The sequence below is a fragment of the Dromiciops gliroides genome, chromosome 3 (assembly GCF_019393635.1).
Source record: "Dromiciops gliroides isolate mDroGli1 chromosome 3, mDroGli1.pri, whole genome shotgun sequence".
Lineage (NCBI taxonomy): Eukaryota > Metazoa > Chordata > Mammalia > Microbiotheria > Microbiotheriidae > Dromiciops > Dromiciops gliroides.
In genome coordinates, this window is record NC_057863.1 from 334,215,239 (window position 1) to 334,239,889 (window position 24,651).

A 24,651-nucleotide genomic window follows, 5' to 3' on the forward strand; every position below is an offset into this window, starting at 1 on the left:
TCCTGAATCCAAGACTGGTGCTTTATCCACTGTACCACCTAGCTGCCCTATGTAAGGAATTAATTGTGATTTGGGGTTTCTAAGACCCCACCTTTGGCTAAAATTAGAAACCTGGCACGCACCCGTGTGCACTGACCTCATGCCAGACACCCACACGCCCACATGGGCCCTGCCAAATTACAATGGGGACAGACCAGGGGGTATGTTGAACTAATTGGAGAATCAGCATAGCTAAGGACCACCTTCCAGTGGGGGAGACAGGAAGGAACCTGGCCAACTTGCAGCTGTAGAGCCCCCTGTTAGTTCTGTCAATCAAAGTTGCCAGCCAATTAGCTTGGAGCTGGGTGTGTGAGGAAGGCCCTGTTTTCTGGTTTCAGGGTGGGGGGGGGGAGGAGAAAGCCAGGGCCCCTATCATGTCCCCATTTTGACCTTATTTAAGTATATGGTGTGTGAACGAAGAACTTTTTAAAGGGAAGAAATAACAAGAGGAATAAAGAAAAAGTTAGCAAAACTGATCAGCACAACAAAAATATTGACAATATATGTGTAAGGGCCAAATTTAATATGGAGAGTGTTAAGTGAGCAGCTCACCATAATATTGGGGTAAGAAAGGAGATTAACAGCCTCTTTAAAAAGCAAAACAGGGGCAGCTAGGTGGCACAGTGGATAAAGCACTGGCCCTGGATTCAGAAGTACTTGAGTTCAAATCCAGCCTCAGACACTTGACACTTACTAACTGTGTGACCCTGGGCAAGTCACTTCACCCCCATTGCCCCGCAAAAACCAAAACAAAACAAAACAAAAAAGCAGGGTTTATTAATGGGAACACATTTAAAACACAAGTAAGGTTAATAGAACTAGGGACAAAGAAAAAAGGACTAGGGGAAGGAAAAAATACAATCCACAACTCACCACCACCTGGAAATCAGCAGTTTCAAAGAGAACCCACTGCATAACATTCCAGCATCTCCAATCCCAGGCAAAGATGGGGTCACAGAAACCCCAAATCACAATCAATTCCTTACATATGTCATGGTCCACATTCATGGAACCTGTGTACCTTCTTCCCCACCGAATACTTACCTAAAGGAACAGATAAGGGTTGTCTTCTTGTATCTCTTCTTTGGGGTCAAGCTTGTTCTCTGTAACTTGAAACTTCAAAACTCTATTATGTAGAGCTACTCTTTTTTTTTTTTTTTTTTTTAGTGAGGCAATTGGGATTAAGTGACTTGCCCAAGGTCACACAGCTAGTAAGTGTTAAGTGTCTGAGGCCAGATTTGAACTCAGGTACTCCAGACTCCAGGGCCGGTGCTCTATCCACTGCGCCACCTAGCTGCCCCTTTTTCTAATAATATAATAAATTTGACATGCAATTTTGAAATCTGTTCTGCTTGTCTGTTGCTTCCTTCTGTTTGCTACATTCCTTTTTAGTTTTTTGGTGGTGGTTCTTTCCACTTTACATTGTTGTCATTGTGTATATATATATATTTTTTTCTTGGCTCTTCTCTTTGCCTCACTTTTCCATGTTTCTCTGTATTCTTCACATTTGTCATTTCTTGTAGCACAATAATATTCCATTAATTGATATACTGCCATTTGTTTAGTCATTCTCCAGTGGGCATCTACTTTATTTTCAGTTCTTCACTGTCACATAAAGTATCATTCTAAATTTTTTGGTATATATGAAGACTCTTTTTTATCAGTGACATGTTCAGAGTGCTGTGCCTGGAGTCAGGAAGACCTGAGTCTAAAATCAGACTGTGATGCTTATTTAGCTGTGTGACCTTGGCCAGTCACTTAATCTCTGTTTATCTCTTGTTTCCTCATTTGTAAAATGGGGATGATAATAGCACCTAACTCTTAGGGTTGTTATGAGGATCAAATGAGATAATAATTGTAAAATACTTAGCATAGTGTCTGGCATATAGAAAATGATACTTATGTCAGCTATGATCATTATAACTATTGGAACTTATGCCTAGCTGTTGAATCTCTGAGTTTAAAAGTATGGACATTTTAGTATGTTATTGGCTTTGTAATAATGACCAAGTTCAGTGTTGAGAAGAGTTAAGAAAATGCGCCACTTTCCTTGCTTTACATAGAACAATGGGTATAGAATATTGCATATATCATGAGACAGTTTGTTTATTTTGTCAAACTTATTTCCCTCTCTTTTTTTTAACTCATTGTTACAAGGCGTGTTTCACTGGACACAGGAGGGGGGATGATATTTGGAAATATAGCTGATGAAAAGGCAAAAGATGTCAATAAAAATAGGGTTTAAAAACAGTACAACCTTTTTCCATTTTAAAGATTACCACATCATAATCTTGGCTTCACCCATATTTTTCAGCAAGGCAACGAGTTCTGGAGAGAGAGAATCATGTGTTAGAACTGCCAGGAGAAGAAAAGTTGAAGCTCACTGTCAGATTGCCTACAGCAAAGGATGTGGATGAAGGCAATGAAGGGAATGAAGAGAAAATCCCAGCAGAAGTAAATATATTTTACATATTATCAACAAGGAAATGGGTATTTTTTCCAGGCATTTGGGACAGAGTTCAGGACCAAAATACTACCTGAAAGCAGTAGAAAGGCATGAAAGAGAGAAATAGAAATTCTTGGCCATGTTAAAAAACAAAAACAAACAAAAAAACAAAACAAGTGCCTATAGGGGTTAAGAAATTAGAACAATGTTTTAAAGGGAATTGAAAACTAAGACCAGCACATTCCTTGGTCCTTCACAGCCTCTCAAAATCCCTATCTTCCTTCAAGGCATAGCTAAGATGTTACTTCACAGACAAGACTTTTCCTGATTCCCACCCTTCTCCCCCTAGGTGTTAGTTGTTCTTATCTCTTAAAATTACTTTGTATTATTTATTATACCTTTTGTATTTCCTTATTCCTCTTTTGTCCTCCCAGTAGAATATAAGTTTGAGGGTAGGAATGTTTTCTTTGTGTTCCAAGGACCTAGAGCACTGTCTTACACAAAATAGAAAAGAATTATATATAATAATATCATTTATATAATGATATATAATAATTATATAAAATAAATGTTTGTTGAACTGAAGGAACTGTGTAATTTAAGATTCTAAATGTGGATTCTAATCTGTTCCCCCAGTTTTGGGGGAAACTGACTAAAATCACTGATAAAACGAGTTTAGGTTTTTAAGGGTTTATTGAAAAATAGAAAGAAAAAGATTGAGAACAGAATTCCAACAGCCTGGCATTCCTATCTTTCCTCAAATTTCCTGTGAAGTCCTCTGCCGCCACCACCACCATCAAGTCAGGAACCCAAAAGAGAGGGAGCTCTCTGCACAGGCTCTCTTTCCTCCTTCCTGTCTCCTCCCAGAAAATAGGAGGCTCCTCAAGTTGATTGGCTGGTAGCCTTGATAGACAGCACCCATGAGCAAAACGTCATTTCCTGACGCCAAGGAAAAGCCACATGGCCTTGCCCTCTAAGGCATTTTCCTCATGGCGGAGCTTTCCCACAGCAAGTCTCCAGTAGATGGCATCATTCCAATCATTACAGAACCTTAAGGTGGGACAAATATAGTAAGAGGAAGGAAAAAAGCAATGAGTATTATACTGCTCAAACCTAGAACATGTAGGGAACCACTACCAATGGAGAATTCAGTTCAATTAAATTTTTTAAATTATATATCCGTTTTTCAATTAGCAAGCATTTATTTTCCCTCCCTTCTCTTCCCCATTAAAAAAAGAAAAACAAGACCCTTGTAAAAATATTCATAAAAAAACAAAAAAAAAATTCCCATAATAGTTAAGATGGCTGAGTAAAGAAAGAAGTTATAAAGTATAGTTCCCCCACCATACCTCTTCTACAAAGATGTAGAAAACAGCTCAGATGGAAATCTAACATAAGTGGTATTTGCAAATAGGAGTCTAAGGGCAGGTGGCACAGCGAATTTAACACTGGGTTTGGAGTCAGGAAGCTGATCTTCCTGAGTTCAACTCCAGCCTCAGACACTTACTAGCTGTGTGACCCTGTTTGCCTCAGTTCTTCATTTGTAAAATAACCTTGAGAACAAAATAGCAAACCCCTCCAGTATCTTTTCTAAGAAAACCTCAAATAGGTTCATAGAGAGTTGGATGGGACTGAAATGATGGAACCAAGAGTAGGAGTCTGTATAATAAGCAGGGTGGAGTGGGGGAAAGCAGACTACATTTGAACTTCATTCTGATAAGAACTGATCAAAGGAGGGAAGAATACACATATATACAAACAGTTGAATATAGAAATATATTTCACCCAACAGGGAAACAGGATGGAAAGCAGTTATGAGAAGGGAATGGAAAGGAATAAGAATGAGGATAGGTTAAGGAAATGATTAGTCAGAATGAAAACAAACTCTTTTAGAATAGACAGAAAACAGAGAAGAAATATAAGATATTAAGACAGAAACACACAATTAGCAAGAATAATTGTGAATGTGAGTGGGATAAACTCACCTGTCAAATAGAAGAAGATAGAAGAATTGATTAGAAACCAGAACCCAACAATATGTTGTTTATAAGAAGCACACTTGAAACAGAAAGATACATACAGATTTAAAATAAGGGGCTAGAATAGGATCCATCATAGTTCAGCTGAAGTAAAAAAAAAAAAATCAAGAAGTAGCAATCATGATCTTATGCAAAGAAATAGCAAAAATAAACCTAATTAAAAGAGATTATGATCTTTTTAATAATAATATTATTTTCTAGTTACATGTAGAGAAAGTTTTCAACGTTTGTTTTTATAAGATTTCTAGTTCCAAATTTTTCTCCCTTCCTCCCCCCTTTGCTGAAAGGTGCTATAGAAAGTTAATACCACTACTAAACATATTTTAACCATAGAATCTAAACTCTAAAAGGGAAGTTAAATGAATTATAAGAAAAAATGGAAAGTAAAGTTATAATGGTAGAGAACCTCAACTTAGTCCCCTCAGATAAAGATAAATATAGCCAAAAAATAAAGGACCTAAACAGAATTTTAGAAAAGTTAGAGAATATTGAATGAAAACTGAAAGGAATATATTGTCATCTATGAGTGGCACCTTAACAAAAATTGACCATGTAGTAAGCCATAAAGACCTCACAAATGCTGAAAAGAAGAATTATTTTGGTAGACTATAAAATTATATTCAATAAAGAACATTAGAAACAAAGATTAAAAATTAATTTGAAGCTAACTTAATCCTAAAAGGGAGTGGTTCAAATAACAAATCATAGAAACTTATTAATTGTTTCATTAATGATAATAACAATAATGAGATAATATATCAAAATTTGGGGGAAGAAACCAAAGCAGCACTTAGGGAAATTTTTATATCTCTAAATAACTTCATCAAAAAGAGAAAAAGAGGGGCAGCTAGGTGGCACAGTGGCTAGAGCACTGGCCCTGGATTCAGGAGGATCTGAGTTCAAATCCAGTCTCAGACACTTAACACTCACTAGCTGTGTGACCCTGGGCAAGTCACTTAACCCCAATTGCCGCACCAAAAGAGAGAGAGAGAGAGAGAGAGAATCAACAAATTGGATATGTAATTTAAAATTTTTAATTAAAATTTGAATTTGAATAAAGTAAAATGTGCGAATAAACACTCAAATATAAATTCAGAAAATAAAAGAGATTAACAAATAGAAAAGAAACCCATTGAATTAATAAAATGAGGAGCTGGGTTGTTTAAAAATTAATAAAAATAGAAACCATTAGCAAACTTGATTTTCAAAAGAAAGAAGAAAACTAACTTACCATTATAAAAATGAAATATGTGAATTTGCAATCAATAAAGAAATAAATTATGAGGAAAGATTTTGTCCAGACATATGCTAATAAAACTGGCAATCTAAACAAAGTAGATGAATATTTACAAAAGCATAAATTGCACAGATTAAGAAAACAGAAATTAGGGGCAGCTAGGTGGCGCAGTAGATAGAGCACCGGCCCTGGAGTCAGGAGGACCTGAGTTCAAATTCGGCCTCAGACACTTAACACTTACTAGCTGTGTGACCCTGGGGAAGTCACTTAACCCCAATTACTTCACTAAAAAAAAACAAACCAAAATCACCCCCCCCCCAGAAATTAGAAGTCATCAATAACTCTATCTTACAAAAAGAAATTTTTAAAAGCCATTAATGGTTTCCCCCAAAGAAACAAACAAGAAACAACAATTACAACAACAGGGCCAGTTGCATTTGTAAGTGAATTTTGTTAAACATTTAAAGAAATATAAAGGGGCCTTAAGAGTGGAGTGTACTTCCCAGATGAGGAGGCTACTGTATCATGGTAAAGAAAGTCCAAAGAGTCAGAAGTTGAGAGGAGATCTTTTCTCAGAATAGAAAGAACTAGATGGTACAATGGATAGAGTACAAACCTTAGAGTCAGTAAGATCTGAATTCAAACCCGGCCTGATACTTGCTAGCTAGACAAGTCTCTTAACCTTGAATTTTTGGCTTTAATGTTCCTGAGACTTTTCTTTTGGGGTTTTCTTATGGGTGTTTTTTTTCTATGTTTATTTAGACTTCTGGTTCTATACATTTGGGCAGTTTTCATATAAATGAATTTTCTTGAAAAATCATGTTTAGGGCAGCCAGGTGGAGCAGTGGATAAAGCACCAGCCCTGGATTGAGGAGGACCTGAGTTCAAATCCTGCCTCAGACACTTGACACTTACTAACTGTGTGACCCTGGGCAAGTCACTTAACCCTCATTGCCCCACCCCCCCAAAAAAAGGAAGAAAAAAAAGAAAAAGAAAAATGGTGTTTAGACATTTTACTTTTATTATCATTTGGGGAGTCCAAAGATTGTTAAATTATTTCTCCTTAAAAAATTTTCTCCTTGACCATTTTCTAGTTCCATTTATTTTTTTATATAGGTCATTGAAAATTTTCTATTTTTTCCATATTTTGATTTTGTTCTTACCTAGCCATTTCATGTCATTCTTGCCTTCTCTTTCATCTATTCCAAGTTTCCTAATAAAAAATAGCTAAGATTTATTTAGCACCTACTATATGCCAGGCACTGTGCTAAACATTTTATAATAATTATTTCATTTGATTCTCACAACAACCCTGGGTGGTAGGGGCTATTATTATCTCCATTTTACACATGAGGAAACTGAGGCAAACAGTGGTAAAATGGCTCACCTAGCTAGAAAGTCTGAGGTGAGATCTGAACTCAGTTTTCCTGATTCCAAGTTCAGCCCCTTTATCCACTATGCCATCAACTGTTATTTAGAGAAGACTTACTACTTTCTCTTCTATTCTTTCTTTCAGAGCTTTAATTTTTTTAAAATCATCTCTTACTTCATTTCTATTAGGTAGTTAGTACTTATGGAAAATTGATTTTTTTCATTTCAGTCTCTGCTGATGGTTGTTTTAAGTATTTGATTATTCAGTCTCTTAAGAACTTCAGGATTTTGTTGAAGTACAGTAATGTGGGAACTGGGTAGTCTAACTCTAGTTCAATGAGTCATCTTGGCAGCAAACCTCACCTAAAGTATGAGAGACCATGTCTTGTTCACACCTCTCCTGTACTTCCTCAGCTAGTCCCTATTCCTATTTCCTTCACTCAGGCTAGGAGACTCTGTTTCTCTCCCTTCCCTTCTGATAACTTTCCAATAAATATTCATCAATTTGTCAAACACTCTCTTCAAATATGGCCCCAGAAGTGAACACAGTACTCCAAGTGTAAGCTGACCAATGAATAGGTATAGTAGGATGTATGTCTTACTTGCATTATAAACTTGTCAATCTTAGGTAACTGCAGAATTGAGTATATTTATTTCATGCAGGTACTCTATGATGAGCCAGACATGTTTTCACAATGTAAAGGAATTCTCCTTAATGCTTGTTTTTTGTTTGATCTTTAGGAATCCAAGATCAAAGATAGAACCCAAGAACAAGGTAACATTTCATCCTGAATGAGTCAGATGTACATACAGCAAGTACATTTTTTCCTCATTAAATGTCAACATTCCTTTACCTGATTTTCAAAAGTTTTGAATGTATATGAATGACTTAGGATTGCAAGGCAAGAATGGGTAAGAACCAGAAAAAGAATCTAAATGTGTTCATTTCAATCCAATTTGCTAGTTCATTATTCCACACTAAACCATCCTTCTAATTATGTTTCTCTTTCTTTCCCTGAGAAGATCTGGGGTTTTGTTTTTTTCTTTTGAGCAAGTAGCTATGACCCATTGATGAGGTCTAGCTGTTATTGTTTTGTTTTGTGTGGTTTTTTACCTCATTTTTCTCCTAGTGGCCACAAGACAAAACTCCATTCATGGGGAATTGAAAATTAAAGTAAACATTTGTCTAAGAAATTGTTGGGTTTTCTGGACAAGCTCATTGCTCTTTTTAGTTACAGAAAGCATCTGTTTTCAGCTGATTTACTCAAATCAGTTCAAATATTAGAAAGTGATATGGGGCAAGTCACTTAATCCTCATTGCCCTGCAAAAAAAAAAGTGTTATGAAGAAAAGCATGTATTATAACCTCTTACTCTCATAAGACTGTTTATGATCCCCATTATGGATGTTTCTGTGTCCTTAAAACTAGATGTATCAGAAGATCAGGATACAAAGTTCCCACTGGACAGAAGATTGGATGAGACAGAGGAAATGTCCAAAGGCAACTTGGTAGCACTTAAAAACCTCCAAGATCTGGAGGACGAGTATCTCCTAGTTTTACTGGTGGAGAACATTAGTGGTCTATCAAAAATTGAAGGAGATTTTGAAATGGAACTCATACCAGAAGCGGAAACTGCTGTGTTTACCTTTCTGAAACACATCGGTAAGACTGAGTAAAACTTAGAATATATTCATCTGCAAATAGTCTTTTTGTCAAGCCTTGAAATTCTGCTTAGCAAACAAATGGGCCTTCTTTGAAATGCCCTTTCTGGCCATTTCCAATAGTCTTTCTGTCTCTATAAGAGAAAACTTTCAAAACTTAGATAGCTAGTGGTAATAGTGGATAGAATGATGATTTGAACTCGGGATGACCTGAGTTTGGATTGGATTTTATGGCCTCTAAGGTCTGTTTCAACTCTAAATCTACTTTCCTAAGAAATGTTATTGCATTTCTCAGTGTGGTAGAAAAGTACATTTGTTTTAACTCCAAAATTCTGGTGTGTTGTTTTTTTTTTTTGTTTGTTTGTTTTTGCGGGGCAGTGGGGGTTAAGTGACTTGCCCAAGGTCACACAGCTAGTAAGTGTCAAGTGTCTGAGGCCGGATTTGAACTCAGGAACTCCTGAATCCAGGGCCGGTGCTTTATCCACTGCGCCACCTAGCCGCCCCATCTGGTGTGTTTTAATAGGAAATGGGACTTAATCATTATGAGTCCTATGTGTATGTATGGAATGATAGTAGCTGACATTTATATAACATCTGAAGAATTGTAAAGCATTTTATTTACATTAACTCATTTGAACCTCACACTATGAGGGAAGTTCTGTAGTTATTTTTATTCCCATTTTATGGATGAGGAAAGTGAGGTTTTCAAAGTGACTTAAGTAAGTTGCTTGGGGTCAAACAGCTAGTAGAGGAAGTATTTGAACTTAGGTCTTGAATCCAGGTCTAACAGTCTATTTACTTCACCACAATATAGGTATAAAGGAGAAGTTCATGCAAAGTGAAATAAAAATGAAATAAACCACTTTTAGAAACAGAAAAGGCTTTTTAGAGGAAGTGGCCCGAGTCCAGAATCTGAGGGTCTCTGGCATTTTGAAACTTGTTGAAGGCAAAAAAATCAGAGATAAATTAGTGATCTCTCTAAATTGGAGGGCTCTAATAGAGATAGCTAGTGGCTGTTAGGTGGTGCAGTGGATAGTGTCAGGCCTGAAATCAGGAAGACTCACCTTCCTGAGTTCAAATTTGGCCTCAAACACTTACTAGCTGGGTGACCCTGAGCAAGTCACTTAACCCTGTTTGCAGCAGTTTCCTCATCTGCAAGATGAGCTGGAGAAGGAAATAGCAAACCACTCCAGTATCTCTGCCAAGAAAACCCCAAATGGGGTCATGAAGAGTTGAACATGACTAATCCACAAAACAACAAATATAGATAGCCATCTACCTTTGGTAGGTAGAGGGAAGGACTAGTAAATAAGCAGAAGCTATGGTTCCCAAAGCTACACTTTCCATTCACTACACTGGACAATGGCCACTATTACCACTCTCTACCTATTTGATTACTAGAACAACAGCTGTGCCTTCTCTCTTGCTGGTTGTTGGTTGGGGGACAGAGAGTTGGTTGGAAAGGAAGATGAGGTAGAGGGGAGGGTCTGTCTCTTTGAAACTATTTTCTGATGACCTACTCCTGGTTCTGTTGCCAACACAAAGGGGAAAGTGATAAAGGTAGAATCCTGTGGGCAAGTGACATGGCTGCTGGAATAGGAGGTTGTGGCTAGAACTGTTCATCAGCAACTTTCAAATACCATACAAAGTAGTCTGAGTATAACTACAGAAAGTTTATTAATGTCAGAAAAAAGACTGAATCTACTGGGATATCAGAAACTACATCAGTGTAGCTTTCTTTTTTTGAAATAAAAAAAAAAATACTTTCTTAGGGGCAGCCAGGTGGTGCAGTGGATAGAGAACTGGCCCTAAGTCAGAAGGACCTGAGTTCAAATCTAGCCTCAGACACTTAATAGCTTTGTGACCCTGGGCAAGAGACTTAACCCTGTTTGCCTCAGTTTTCTCATCTGATAAAAAATGAGATGGAGAAGAAAATGTCAAACCACTCCAGTATCTTCCCCACACCATACTTTCCCCTGCCAACAAAACCAAACCAAACCAAACCAATGGGGTTATGAAGAGGTAGACATAACTGGCATAACTTAACAACAACAACAAAACACAATCATCCTGTTTGTGTCCCCCTTTGGACTCTATTTTTTTCAATTTATCTTTCCAGTTTTATCTAATCAATTTATTTTGCATATAACATTCTCTAGCCAAAGCAGGCAGTTCTGTATCCCTGTCCCCATCCCACCCACTTCTAACTCAGTATCTCTGCTCAGGTCACCCTCATCTTGGCACGGATGCTTTCTTTCCAGCTCTGTTTTTTTAAGTCCCTCCCTTTCCTTAAGACCAAGCTTGGATGCCATTTTCTTCAGGAAGCTTTGCCTGACTCACTAAGTTGAAAAGGTTCTCTTCCTCTTTCTACTTCTCATAGCACTTACCCCACTTTTCCATTGTGATTTATGCAATATAGAATTCTATGTTTATATTTATATGGTAGTATTTTCCCCTCCTCTTACACCGTAAGTGCACTGAAATCAGGATTTATGTCCTATCATCATATGCCTCCAGCACCCAGCACAGTACTAGAACATAATGAGTACTTTTTAAAATACATGCATTGAATTGCATAGTAATTGTTAGTTAGCTTCAATAAATAGTAATGGTTGAACTGGATAGTAACTGGCAGAGGGGCAAGAGATGATCTCTGTTAAAAGAAATCCACTCTGTTTAACCAGAATGAGCTTCCAAGTACAACACAAGCATACAGGTGTGTACCTTCCAAATCTGTGACTCTACCCTATGGGTTATTTTAGAGTGTGAATCCTCACCTGGGGACCTACACTTTGACCAATCTACATAAAGAATATTTTAAATTTGTTTTCTTCCTTAGTGAAAGGTTCAATGATACATTAATGATCACTTTGTTTTTCTTGACTAGATACAAAGAAATTTGTCCATCTTTGTTCTCAAAACCGAATAGTCCAAGAGAAGAAGATTTCTGTAGCACCTCTGGAAGAGACAAGAACCATCCTGGTGGAAAACCTGCCCCCCGATGTTAATGAAAGCTATGTCATGCTTTTCTTTGAAAACCCCAATAATGGAGGGGGACCAATAACCAAGGTCCAGTGTTTCCCAAAGGACAATTCAGCCCTGATTCAGTTTTCTCAATGCAAAGGTAATAGTATCTACTGCTAACGCAATCCTGCTTTCCCCTTCCCCAATCGATCAGCATTCACTTGATTGGAACAACACCAAAATTGATACAATACTTTAAAGTTTGCAAAGCACTTTGTGTACATTATCTGAGCCTCGCAGCAGCCTTTTAAGGTAGGTACTACAAGTATTTTACAAATGAGGAGACACATTCATACAGTTTAATTTGCCCATAGTCACATAGTTAGGATGTGCTCAAAGGCAGAATTTGAATCCCGCTCTGCCTCTAAGGCTAGCCCTCTATCCACTAAGATGGGTTTAGAGGTATTATTATGCTCATTTTACAAATAAGACAACTGAGGCCAAGAGAGACTGAATGACTTGCCCATGGTCACACTAGTAGCAAGTATGAGAGGATTAAGTCTTGCCTTTGACATTCTACACTATGGAGTCAGCTCAGGGTCTGTGGTTAGAGTTAATCTATCTGAACTGAGGAGGAGGTGGCTTTATGAAAGGAGATTTTATAGGGAGCCAGCAGGAAAGCTAAGCTTTCCACGTGGAGTATGACAAGACTTCTCTAGTTTTTATGTGATCCCAGGGAATATAGGTTTACAAAATAGGTATACATAACTTTTTACCATTGCCAAATTTTTTACAACTCCCACATTCAGTTATAATGAATATGGGGTCGCAACCCACAGTTTAAGAAGCTTTGCCCTACTCCATATGTAATCTCTTTGCTAAAATAGGGAGTGAATAAAGCACTTGTTATGGTGAGCTTCCATCTGCCTAGTGTCAGACAACAGGAGAAAGACTTCCTTATGTTTTTTCTCCTTTTTCTTTTCTTTTTTTGTTTTGTTTGTTTTTTGCAGGGCAATAAGGGTTAAGTGACTTGCTCAGGGTCACACAGCTAGTAAGTGTCAAGTGTCTGAGGCCACATTTGAACTCAGGTCCTCCTGAATCCAGGGCTGGTGCTTTATCCACTGCCACCTAGCTGCCCCCTGCCTTATGTTTTGAGAGAAGGATGTTGGGTGTGGGCTCTAGAGAAGGTGGGGTAATGTGCATTTCAATTCTTCCCTAATCATTCTTTTTATATTCCTTATTTTGAGATGTGTCCACATGAGCTAAGTGTCCCCTTAATAGGAAGTCAGATTAGGGAAGCACATCAAAGTACTCAAAGTGTTTTTCTCATAATAACCCTGTAGATAGTTCACAGTATTATCTTCATTTTTACATATAAAGAAACTGAGGCTCTACTATGTAAAGTGACTTGCCCATAGTTATAGAACTAGTTAAAACCCATAGTAGAATTTGAACCCAAGTCTCCTGACTGCAAGGCCAGTGTTATCCACTCAACCTCCCTATGTCAAAGATCTTCACTCATATAGGGCAAGAACTTACAAGACATGGACAAAAAACTCTATACTCTGTGTTTTAAGATTTTTTAAAAAATCTTTCAGGTTATTTTTAATATTCAGTCATTTCTATTTGCAAAGAGGTATAGATGGGCAGAGTTCCCCCTTGAACTGAAATTCTCTTAGACCCAAAACAATCTATACTTAACATTTTATAGAAATCATAAAACAAAAGGCAAAATTTCATGGCAGTGTGAAAAAATAGGCATGTTGTTAAAATTTGGAATTTTTTGTTTACTTAAAACAATAACAGTAATATTTATACAAAAAGAGATATCATAAAATCAATGACTCCCTCTTTATTCCACTTTCAATCAGGTCAAAGGTGAACAAACTGACACCTCTCTTAATTACCTTAATCAAAAGAGTAACCCAAAGTGTTCCTGTGAAATGAAGTTAGTTGAGCATTCATTCTTTACTTTCCTCTCCCAACAGGAAAGAGGGGGTGGTTTCTTTTTCCCCAAGCTGGGCCCAATTAGGTGAATAATTTTCCCTTGGGCATTGAGCACCTACTCCCAAGCTCTAGCAATTGAGCTCATTTTAACCTAAGGGCAAGATGGTGCTGAGTTTCATGTAGAATAAAGCTTCTTAAACTGTGTGTGGGTCATGATCCCATATGGAGTTGCATCACTGAATGTAGGGATCCCAAAAAATTTGGCAACCATAAAAGGCTATGTATGCCTATTTTATATACCTATATACCTGGGGTCATGTAAAAAATTCTTGGGTAAAAATGAGTTGCCAGTGGAAAAAGTTGAAGAAGCCATTGTGTAGAATACTTTCTCTGTTAGGTTAGTGAGTTAGAAGAGAAAATGTATTCATGAAATCATAACAGCTCAGAGCACTGGGAAAGGAAAAGTCTTAACATTTGGAAAGTGGTTCAGATAATAACAACAACAACAATAATAATAATAGCATTTCTATAACATTTACTATGTGCCAGGCACTAAGCTACAAATATCATCTCATTAACCATGCTGATAGGTTGGCACAATTATTATTATCCCTATTTTACATTGGAGGAAACTAAAACAAAGGGAGTTTAAGTGATTTGCCCAGGGTTCCACAGTTAAGGTCAGAGGCTGGATTTGAACTCAATCTTTCCTGACTCCTGGCCTAGAATCCCATCCATTGTGCCACCTACCTGCCTCCTCTCATCCATTTAAATCCTGCATATTTCCAGATAATCCTTGACTTCCTTTCAATTTAGTCAAAGATTGGATTAATTGGATTAATCAAATGACATTCCTCCTCTTAGTTAACATAAAAAAGACAAACTCTATCCCTAATAAGCTTAGTTTAAAGGAATCAAAATTTCTTCCAGAACTAAGATTAAAAAAAAAAATGTAAGGACAATTGATTAAATCTTTGATACAAGTGAAATGGAGGACTTCAGGATAATATAAGGTTTTTGATTCAAGTTAGACAGAGTACTTCAGACCAGGACACAGATAGTATTATTTTTCAGTATTTTATGATACTGATTTTAGTGTACTATGTTTCCACAAGGGGAGGGGACTTGGATCCTCTTTACATAAACTCATGGTGGTTATACTGCTGAGGTGTACACATCAGCTTTTTATTTCCATACATCTCACCTGACCAATTCTGGACAGGGAGGAAATGTTTGAGAAAATTAGGTTCACTTCAGAATGGGGAGCCCAGAAGGTCAGGCAATTTGGCTTCCATTTTTCCCTGGGAGTGAGAAGCATATATATATATATATATATATACATATAGTATGCCCTGACATGATCAGGAGGAGGAAAAACTGCAAAGGCCTTAGTACCTCATTTGAATGGCCCTGGGTACCACAGAAGTTTTCTGCAGTAAATCAAAAGAACCTTCTCCTTGAGAAACTAAACCAAAGGACAGACACACCTCACCAGTGGGTGTGGTTGCTGCCTTTGTGGCTTGAAGAGCAGAGAGATGGCTTGAGAGATTCAAAGCTGCCCCTTACCCAACTTCCCCCAGCCACCACCAGTGGGGAATGGTCCTCCTCCAATAGGGGAACTTTCCACAGTCAGAAGATCACCTCATCAGACCACCACTGGTCCTCTATAAAAGTATCTGCCTATCTCTCCTGCTCTAGGAGATAGGTATTTCAGAGCCAGGCTCTGTGCCATGCCTTCTCCCCATGAGAAGAAGTCCAAGGGTTTCTCTCTTGGTTTCCTTTCCCTCACCCCTAAATAATATTATTTTATTCTAAAAAAAAAAGAGAGAGAGGAAGAGAGAAAATCAGGTTTGGTGATAACTTGGATTGCCTTATTTCCTTATTTTTAAGTACTTCCAACTACTTTAAGTCTAGTTTTCAATACATACTGGCTATTTGACCCTGGGTAAGTCACTTAACCTCTCAATGCTCAAGATGACCTTCTAAATTTATGAAGTCAGATTCATCAGGATAGAGGTGGCAATTAAACCCACAGGAGCTTATGAGATCACCAAATAAAGTAGTATGGGAGGAAAAAAGAAGAGAGTTGAGGACAGAACCCTGTTAAAGGGTGTGATCTGAAAAAAGATCCAGCAAAGGAGACAGAGGAGTGGTGGGACAGAGAGGATGAAAACTAAGGGGAAATGATGTCTCAAAAACCTAGAGAGAAGAAAGTATCAAGGAGTAGAAAGTGGTCAACAGTGTCAAAGGCTGCAGAGAGGTCAAGAATAATGAAGATAGAGAAAAGGTCAATGGATTTGGCAACTAAGAGATCATCAGTAACTTTGGAGAGAGCAGTGTTGGAATGATAAAGTCAGAAATTGAATTGTAAGAGGTTAAGAAGAGAGTGGGAGGAGAGAAAGTGGAGGCATCTATTAGTCTTTTGGGGGAGTTTAGCTACAAAGGGCAGAAGAGATAAGGGACAAGAGGGAAGGAAGGATAAAGTAAGGGAGGACGTTTTCAGGATGGAGGAGGAAAAGCCATTTGTGTAGGGAGTAGAGAATAAGTCAGCAGACAGGGTAAGAATAAGTAAAAGAGTGGGGATGAAAGTGTAAGGGGCTAAAATTCTAGCTAGTCTGTCTAAAATATCTAATGAGTAGTCGCCAATAAATTATAAGCTTTAGCAAGAGTTAGACTTCTAAGCATTTATCAAGGAGAATAAGAATTTGGTGGAGAGAAAAAGGCCTAGATTCAACTATCTATCAAAGGAAGAGCGCATTTTAGCTCGACTCTCCATGAGAGTCCTCACGGAAGAGCGTGAGCCACACCTCCTTCATCCCACAAGCTTCCTGTGAAACTGGCCACATCCCATCCACATGCACACACATCTCCAAGCTAATTGGTTGGTAGCCTTGATTGACAGTACCCACGAGCAAACATCACTTCCTGAAGCCAAGGACCTAAATGCATGGCTTGCCCTAAGAAGCCTTCTCCTCATGGCAGAGCTTTCCTACAGTAGTTCTCCAGTAGGTGGCATCATTCCAATCGTTACAAAAGAGAAGACAGTGTGTCAGAGGAAATGGAATGAAATGAGATCACTTGAATAAGTAGAGGGGTTAGCCTTGGAAAGGAATAAGTCTATTTTATCATGTGAGACAGGGATGAAGGAGGAGAGAGTAGCAGACAGTATCTGAATGATAGAAAATGAAGAAGAGGGGAGAAGAGGCCTAAATGATCACCAATGGTGGGGGGTGGGGGGAGGGGTGCTTCTTTTTGTGCTTCTAAGGATATCCACTGATTAACCAGAAAGTATAGTGTGGCAGGAGAAGAGCATCAACATTTTCCATTAAGAAAAGGTTTTCTGCTCCTATGTCAATATTCAGTCAGTCCATCAATATTTATTAAGGACCTACTATGTGCCAGAAACTGTGCTAAATACTGAGGATACACAGCAAAAGATAGTCCTTGCTCTTAAGGAACTCATAGTCTAACAGAGAATACAACAAGCACACAAAAATGTGCAAACAAGCTATGTACAGGATAAATAAGAAGTCACCACTGGCGGGAAACCACTAGAATTAAGGGGATTGGGAAAAGCTTCCTGTGAAAAATGGGATTTTAATTAGGACTTGAAGAAAGCTATGGATGCCAGTAAGCAGAGAAGAGAAAGGAGAACATTCTAAGCTTGGCAGATTGCCAAAGAAAATGCCCAGAGCTGAGAAATGGAATGTCTTGTTGATGGAACAGCAAGGAGACCAGTATTGTAGCTATATATTGCTTCCAGTTCCCTCTACAAAAAATCAGTAAAATCAACCAAAAACTATACTAATCCCTTGTACTACTGTGCCAAGCATATACCATATACAGCTACACAAAGATCTGCCACACTTATTGTAATTGTTGGCGCTAGTGCTTAATGCAGTAGTATCTTAGCAAGTTCAGAATCACATTAATAATTATGAGATTCAGCTGAAGATACACTTGTAGCACAACTGTATCTCAACAGAATTCTTAATTTTTTAAGACTTTTGTGAAATTACAAATTCACCTTTGGTAATCTCACCACCTTCCAAAACTCATAGAGAGATCTATGCCTCTGTTTTGTCTATACAACTCAAGTGCTTATAATTCCCTTCTAATTAACTAAATTCCTTTGCTGGCTAATGTGCAACAGTGAAAACTTCTGGACTCAACTCAAGAAGTTCTAAGAGCTCCAAATGTTGGTTCAACAAATGTTTTTTTAAATAACTGGCATTTATTGATGTTTTATTATTGTTGGCATTGATATTATTGACATTTATTATTGAAATGAGTCATTACATTGGGAGCAGTCTGAATGCCTTCTATTAAAGCCACTAATTTGTTTTTTATTATTATCATCACATACAATACCAACTCACATTTACAGAGCACTTTCAAATTTACAAAGTACTCTTTTCATTGTTCTTACCTGTGAAGTTGGTACACAAGTATTGAGACCCACCAGTTTACCCAACAAGGAAAAACATGTAGTTGGAGTCAGGGCTGGAGCTCAACCTCAGGTCTCCTGAGGGCAAGTCCCTGAAAAATGTCAGAGCACACATTAGGATCTCTGGCCATTGATAAGAGCTTGGAGCAGTTTCTTGTGTCTCTAGACAATGAAGGTTTGGTGAATGGGCCACTTCCACCTTTCAGTACTATTATCTCCTAGGGTCTAAAGATACATTAACAAAATGTAGGTTATTCTGTAAATATGTCTGGAAAAGGCAAACATATTCAGATGAGAAAGGCATCATGGGAGGCAGAAAGGGGAACATTTGAAACTAGAGAACCTGGTTTTAAATTGCACCTCTGTTACTGATTATCTGTATGACCTTGGGGAAGTACAGAATACACAAAACAATTAACTTATTTGTAAAATTAAAAGTGTCAAGGTGGGGGAAATTCAACCAAGGTTTACCTTGACAGCAAAGCACTCCATTAGGTAGTATAGCATAGATAGTTATAGAGCCACAATTTCTGATATTCCACCAGATACTGTGGCATTTTTAATTTATAGCTTATTTGAAATACAAACATACTATTTCTGTTTTTAATCTCCCTGATGTTGTCTTTTTGGATCATGATTGATTTCCCTTTAAACAAGATTTCTAGTGTTTATTGCATTCTTAAGAATGATTTTTTTAAATTGGTAATTGAGGGGATGCCCATTAGTTGGGGAATGGAATTAGCTGTGGTATATGAATGGAGTGGAATACTATTGTGCTTTAAGAAATGATGAGCGGGGGTGGCTAGATAGCACAGTGGATAAAGTACTGGCCCTGGATTCAGGAGTACCTGAGTTCAAATCCGGCCTCAGACACTTGACACTTACTGGCTGTGTGACCCTGGGCAAGTCACTTAACCCCCATTGCCCTGCAAAAAAAAAAAAGAAATGATGAGCAGGCAGATTTCAGAAAAACCTGGAAAGACTTACATGAACTGATGCTAAGTGAAGTGAGCAGAACACTCACAATAACAGCAATATGGTATGATGATCGGGGCAGCTAGGTGACCCAGTGGATAGAGCACCGGCCCTGGAGTCAGGAGTACCTGAGTTCAAATCCGGCCTCAGACACTTAATACTTACTAGCTGTGTGACCCTGGGCAAGTCACTTAACACCAATTGCCTCACTAAAAAAAAAATATGGTATGATGATCAAGTATGATTGACTTAGCTCTTCTCAGCAATACAGTGATCCAAGACAATTCCAACATCATAGAACTGAATGCAGATTGAAGCATACTGTTTTCACTTTATTTTTTATGGTTTTTCTTTTTGCAAACTGTTTCTTCTTTTACAACATGACTAATGTGGAAATATGTTTTACATAATTGCACATATATAAACTATATCAAATTGCATACTATCTTAGAGGGGGAAAGGAAAGGAGAGAGGAAAAAATTTTGGAACTCAAAATTCTATTAAAAAAAGAATGCTTTTTTTCTTTCAAAGGAGCCATTATTTTTACTGAGTAAAACTTAACTCTCTAGTGTTTTAATGGGATTTAGCTGGGAAATAATCCCTTGACAGAATTCCATTTTACAATAAATGTTGAGAGAGTATAGCTCATTCTTTAAGTGTGATACCTGTGTTGCATTAGCATGTCACTTTAATGAGAGCACTATTTCAGAATAATGGCAGTTATTTTATTATTTTAATGAATGTTACTTTTCCTTCTATAAAGACAAATCCTGCCTGAATTAAGAAGTAATATAGTTTAATTAAGTTTTTTATGAACTGTAAAAAAATTACATTTATTTGGGTTTTTTTTTTCTAGTGGTCAAATCCATATTGACAAAGAAGCTTCTCTTCAACAGCAATCCTATTTTGATGTTCCCATACTACCATAGTTTGGGTACTGCTTTATATGGAAAGGCAAAGCCGCCAGTAAAGCTGCCAGAGCCCTTAAAATTGCCAGTGGAGCCTTATCTATTGAATTTTTTACAGAAAGATGATCAAGTAATGGGAGAGATAACTAGCACCATGGAGAGCTGTCATTGTGCACTAACATGGCCAAGACCCAATTGTAAAGAGTCAGAAATTATACTCAGTCCTTCAGCCACCTTAGTCAGCCAAAGAAGAACAAAGAGCAACATAATCAAGACGTGGAGTGAGGATGTTTCCACAAAATTCTCTTGCCTCATGTCTGAATACCAGGTCAGGAAGTATAATGTGGACCCAGTGGTGTGGGAAGCCATTAGAGACAGCATAGAAAATAAGAACATTTTGACTGAGTTTGATAAGCTTCAGGAGACAATGATCATAGCAGGGAAACTGGAAGATGTGCAAAGAACTGGATTACAAGTGGGAACTCTGATAGAAAGGTTCACTGAACAAGTAGAAAGGGAAAAACAAAGTATAAGAGAGAACTTGACTGTGTTTCCTGGAAGGTTTTCCATTTTATGTAATAATGGGTTAGAAGAGACTCTCCACCAGGAATACCCAGAGCTGGAAGTCACATATGATGCCCTCACAAAGAAGATTTCCCTGAGTGGATTGGCTGCAGATGTGTACAAAGCAAAGAGTGAAATTCTGGAGAAGCTACAGAGTTTAACTCAGAAATCCCTCCCTGTTCCTCCTCAGATCATTCAATTTCTGCGGCAAGTAGATTGTGAGACATTCTCTGAATCTCTTTTTGCAGCTAAGAAACTTTCTGCTGCTTATGAGTTGGAGGGTGAAGCAGTTGTGCTGGTTGGCTCCTCTCCCCAAGTTCTTTCAGAAGCTGAGGAACATATGAAGAAAGCCTTGAACTTTAAGTGCATCAGTGTGGTGGACAGTGGGATTCTTCATGATTGTCAGTGGAAAACACTCACTGATGATTTAAATAAGAAATACAACTGCTCCTCAAAGACTGTAATAATAGAACAGCAAAATTCAGACACTGGGATTGAGATAACCATTGCTGGTTGTGTTAGTCCAGTATGTGAAAGCTACCAGGAACTTTATGAATTTGTAGAAAAAAATACAAAAATAGAGGAGCTGGTCACTGTGACATCTCTAGCAGTTCTCCAGTATATGCAGGAGGAAAATAAGCAAATCTGGAAAAAAATAAAGAAAAAAAATGTGCAGGTCTATTTCAAAACTCTAGCCAACCAGAGAGGCATTTCACTTAGTGGTCCCAAAGGAGAAGTGATGAGAGCAGTGGCCATGGTTAAAGAAACACTAGATTCAATATGTATTAGAAATTTTAGCATTGATAAACCAGGGGCCAAATCCTTATTCAAAGAAAAGGAAGCATTTTATAAAATGGAAGCAAAACAGAAGTATCGTTGTTCAATTTGTCTACTAGAAGATGGAGATGAGAGCAGTGGGAGCAGTATAGGTGGGCAAAAGGTCCACTGTGAGATAACCTTAGAATCTGGCATCTTGTTAACTGTTCAGGAGGGTGACTTAATCCAGTTCTCAGCAGATGTGGTGGTGAATGCAGCAAATGAGGACCTACAGCACTTTGGAGGCCTGGCAGCTGCACTCTCTAAAGCAGCAGGCCCAGAGCTACAGAGGGAATGTGACCAGATAATCCAGAAACAGGGTAAGATCCTTCCTGGCTGCGCTGTTGTCTCATCTGCTGGACAACTCCCCTATAAGCAAGTGATTCATGCTGTTGGTCCCAAGTGGAAGCAAGAACATGCTCACAGGTGTGTGCAGCTACTAAAAAATGTCATCACAGAGTGTCTTTATCTAGCTGGATTCCATGGGCATAGTTCAATAGCCATCCCAGCTCTTAGCTCTGGGAATTATAACTTCCCCTTAAAAATGTGTGCAGAAACCATCATCCAGGCCATCAAGGAAAACTTCCAGCATCCCCCAAATAAAAATAGCTTGAAAAAAATTCATCTGATTGATTCATCTGAGGAGACAGCTCAGGCTTTTTCCAAAGCTGTGAGGACCATCTTTAAAGACAGATTACCTAGTAATGATTCACTATCCCGTGAGCCATTAAAAAAGCAGAAAATCACCTTGACAAAAAGTACTGAACATGGAGATGTATTGGACTCCATCCAAACTAAGGAACATCTGAGCATCATCTTGATGAGAGGAGATGTTCAGGATGCTGAGGTGGGTATTACCATTTCCCAAACACCACCAAAGGTTATTTTGACATTAAAGTAGCCTGATTCCCATGTAACTTGGATCATATATACTTTCAGCACATCATCTTTGTACAGTTAATTCAGATTTGGTTTAAGATTAAAATTCTATTTCTCAAGTGTATGGAAGTTGAATGTAAGTCAAATGACTTGCCCAGGGTCATACAGCTCATAAGTCTCTAAGGCAGCTTTGAACCTATCTCTTTATCTACAAATTCAGTGTGCTGCCTTCATAAAGAAATGTTAGGTGATTCTTTCCATTGTTGCAACTAGCCAAGAGCTGACTTTATCCAGTTCTGTCATTTTTCAGTCATGTTCAACTGTTCGTAACCCTATGTGAGGTTTTCCTTGCAAAGATAGTAGAGTGGTATGCCATTTCCTTCTCTAAGTTGTTTTACAGATGAGGAAATTGAGGCAAATAGGTTAAGTGACCTGCCCAAGGTCATACACCTAGGCAATATCTGAGGCTAGATTTGAACTTAGGAAGATGTCTTCCTGACTCTAGGTCGAGCACTCTATCCACTTCACCACCTAGGTGCCTGACTTTCTCTAGAAAGCTATCTATTCTAGAAAAGGAAACACTTTTTAAAAAACCCTGGTCATATTTGTTGTTATTGTTGTTCCATCGTTTTAGTCATCCAACTTTTCATGACTTCACTTGGGATTTTCTTGGCAAAAATACTAGAGTGGTTTAACATTTCCCTCTCCAGCCCATTCTACAGATGAGGAAACTTGAGGCAAACAGGGTTAAGTGACACAGCTAATGTCTGAGACTGTATTTGAACTCTGGACCTCCTGACTCCAGGGGCAGTGCTCTATCCACTGAGCCATCTAGCTGCCCTAGTCATATTTTTAGTTGAGCTTAATTTTTTTCCTTCTTTATTAAGAACTTCACAAATAGCAATCAAGATGAACATATTGATGTATAAAAAGGCATAAAATGCTATATATGAAACTGTGAACTTCTATTATGTACAGTTTGCATGATTTCTTTAAGTGCATATTACATTCAACACTTTTGTAATAGAACTTCCCTATTTATGTCTCTCCCTATCTGAACTTACTTCTGTGTGTTTTTAAATGTTTCATTGATATTTTCTTCTTTTCTTTCTCCATTTTTGCATTTTTGCATTACTCTCCCTACTCACTACCTTTCTCCAGCAACTCTGGCTTCTGCTTTCTTCATTCTACATTAGATGATAAAAGTCTTCCCATGTTTTTCTTGAGGCACCTTGGTGCACAATGAATAGAGCACTGGATTTGGAGTGAAAATGACCTGAGTTCAAAATTAGCCTCAAGCTTTAATCAGCTTTGTGATCCTAAGCAAGCCACCTAACTGCTATTTGCCTCAGTTTCTTCATCCATAAAGAGGAGATAATCATAGCACCTGCTTCAGAGGGTTGTTGGGAGGATCAAATGAGATAATATTTGTAAAATACTTACATAAATGCTAAGTATGTTTTTAAAATAATACTTCATTTTTATAGCTTTTTATAGGGCACTAATATCCTATTTTATTCATAAGCTCCAAATTATTCAAATTTATTTCTAGGTTTTGTTTTTGGTTTTTTGCTATCATGAAGAGTGTTGCTATGATTATTTCGTTTTATTTGGGATTTATTTCTATCATTGACCTTCTTATTAATAGAATGGTGCTTTTCTCACATGGTTGTTCTGACATTTGAAGTTTTCTTTGGAACACCTCTCTATTGAGGACTAGCTTTTGTTCTTATATATTTTTGTCAGTTCCCAAATATTTTCTTCCTCAATGACCATGATTTAATTAGAGGTCTAGACTATACTTCCCATGGATATATATTGTTTTCTTTTAGATGCATATACATCTTACTACAGCTGAAAATAGTTTTCTCATTTGATATATTCTTTCTAATTTGAAGACTGGAGGAAAAGAATCCCAATAAGGATTTGGAATATATTCCAAGGAAGATAGTACTTGGGAAGATTACTTTGCCCTATCCTCATATTTGCAGTATCTCACTAAATCACAAACTTATTTGCAGAAAGAGATCAATAAGTATTTATTAGATATATGGATTAATGACACATCTTTTTAAAAAAAAATAGAAACAGGGGATACTAACAATCAGCAGAATGGACAATTTGCTCTTGAGCAATTCACAGTTGGTCATATAATAAAAATGTGTAGTATAAGGTTCTCCCTGTCCCCTGACCCAGCTTTCCTTACCTACTCTTTGCTTAAATTGACTCCTCTCCAATTTATCCAATTTTGGAAGTTTGGGAATTATCTTTGACATTTCCTTCTCTCTTGTTCCTGAAATCCAGTTAATCAACAGGTCTAATTGGTTTTTCTTTCAAAATGTTTCTCACATTCCTCTC

The 24,651-nt window shown here is 37.7% G+C and overlaps 1 protein-coding gene across 3 annotated transcripts in view; it reads left to right on the plus strand.

Annotated features, from left to right (window-relative positions):
- PARP14 (poly(ADP-ribose) polymerase family member 14) overlaps window positions 1-24,651 on the plus strand; it is a 70,095-nt gene that overhangs the window by 11,201 nt on the left and 34,243 nt on the right. For all 3 annotated transcript variants that reach the window (XM_043996424.1, XM_043996425.1, XM_043996426.1), the window contains exons 2-6: window positions 2,354-2,493; window positions 7,874-7,907; window positions 8,561-8,794; window positions 11,681-11,917; window positions 19,983-22,261. In XM_043996424.1, the coding sequence (XP_043852359.1) occupies window positions 2,354-2,493; window positions 7,874-7,907; window positions 8,561-8,794; window positions 11,681-11,917; window positions 19,983-22,261 (2,924 nt within the window). The remainder of the gene's footprint in view (window positions 1-2,353; window positions 2,494-7,873; window positions 7,908-8,560; window positions 8,795-11,680; window positions 11,918-19,982; window positions 22,262-24,651) is intronic.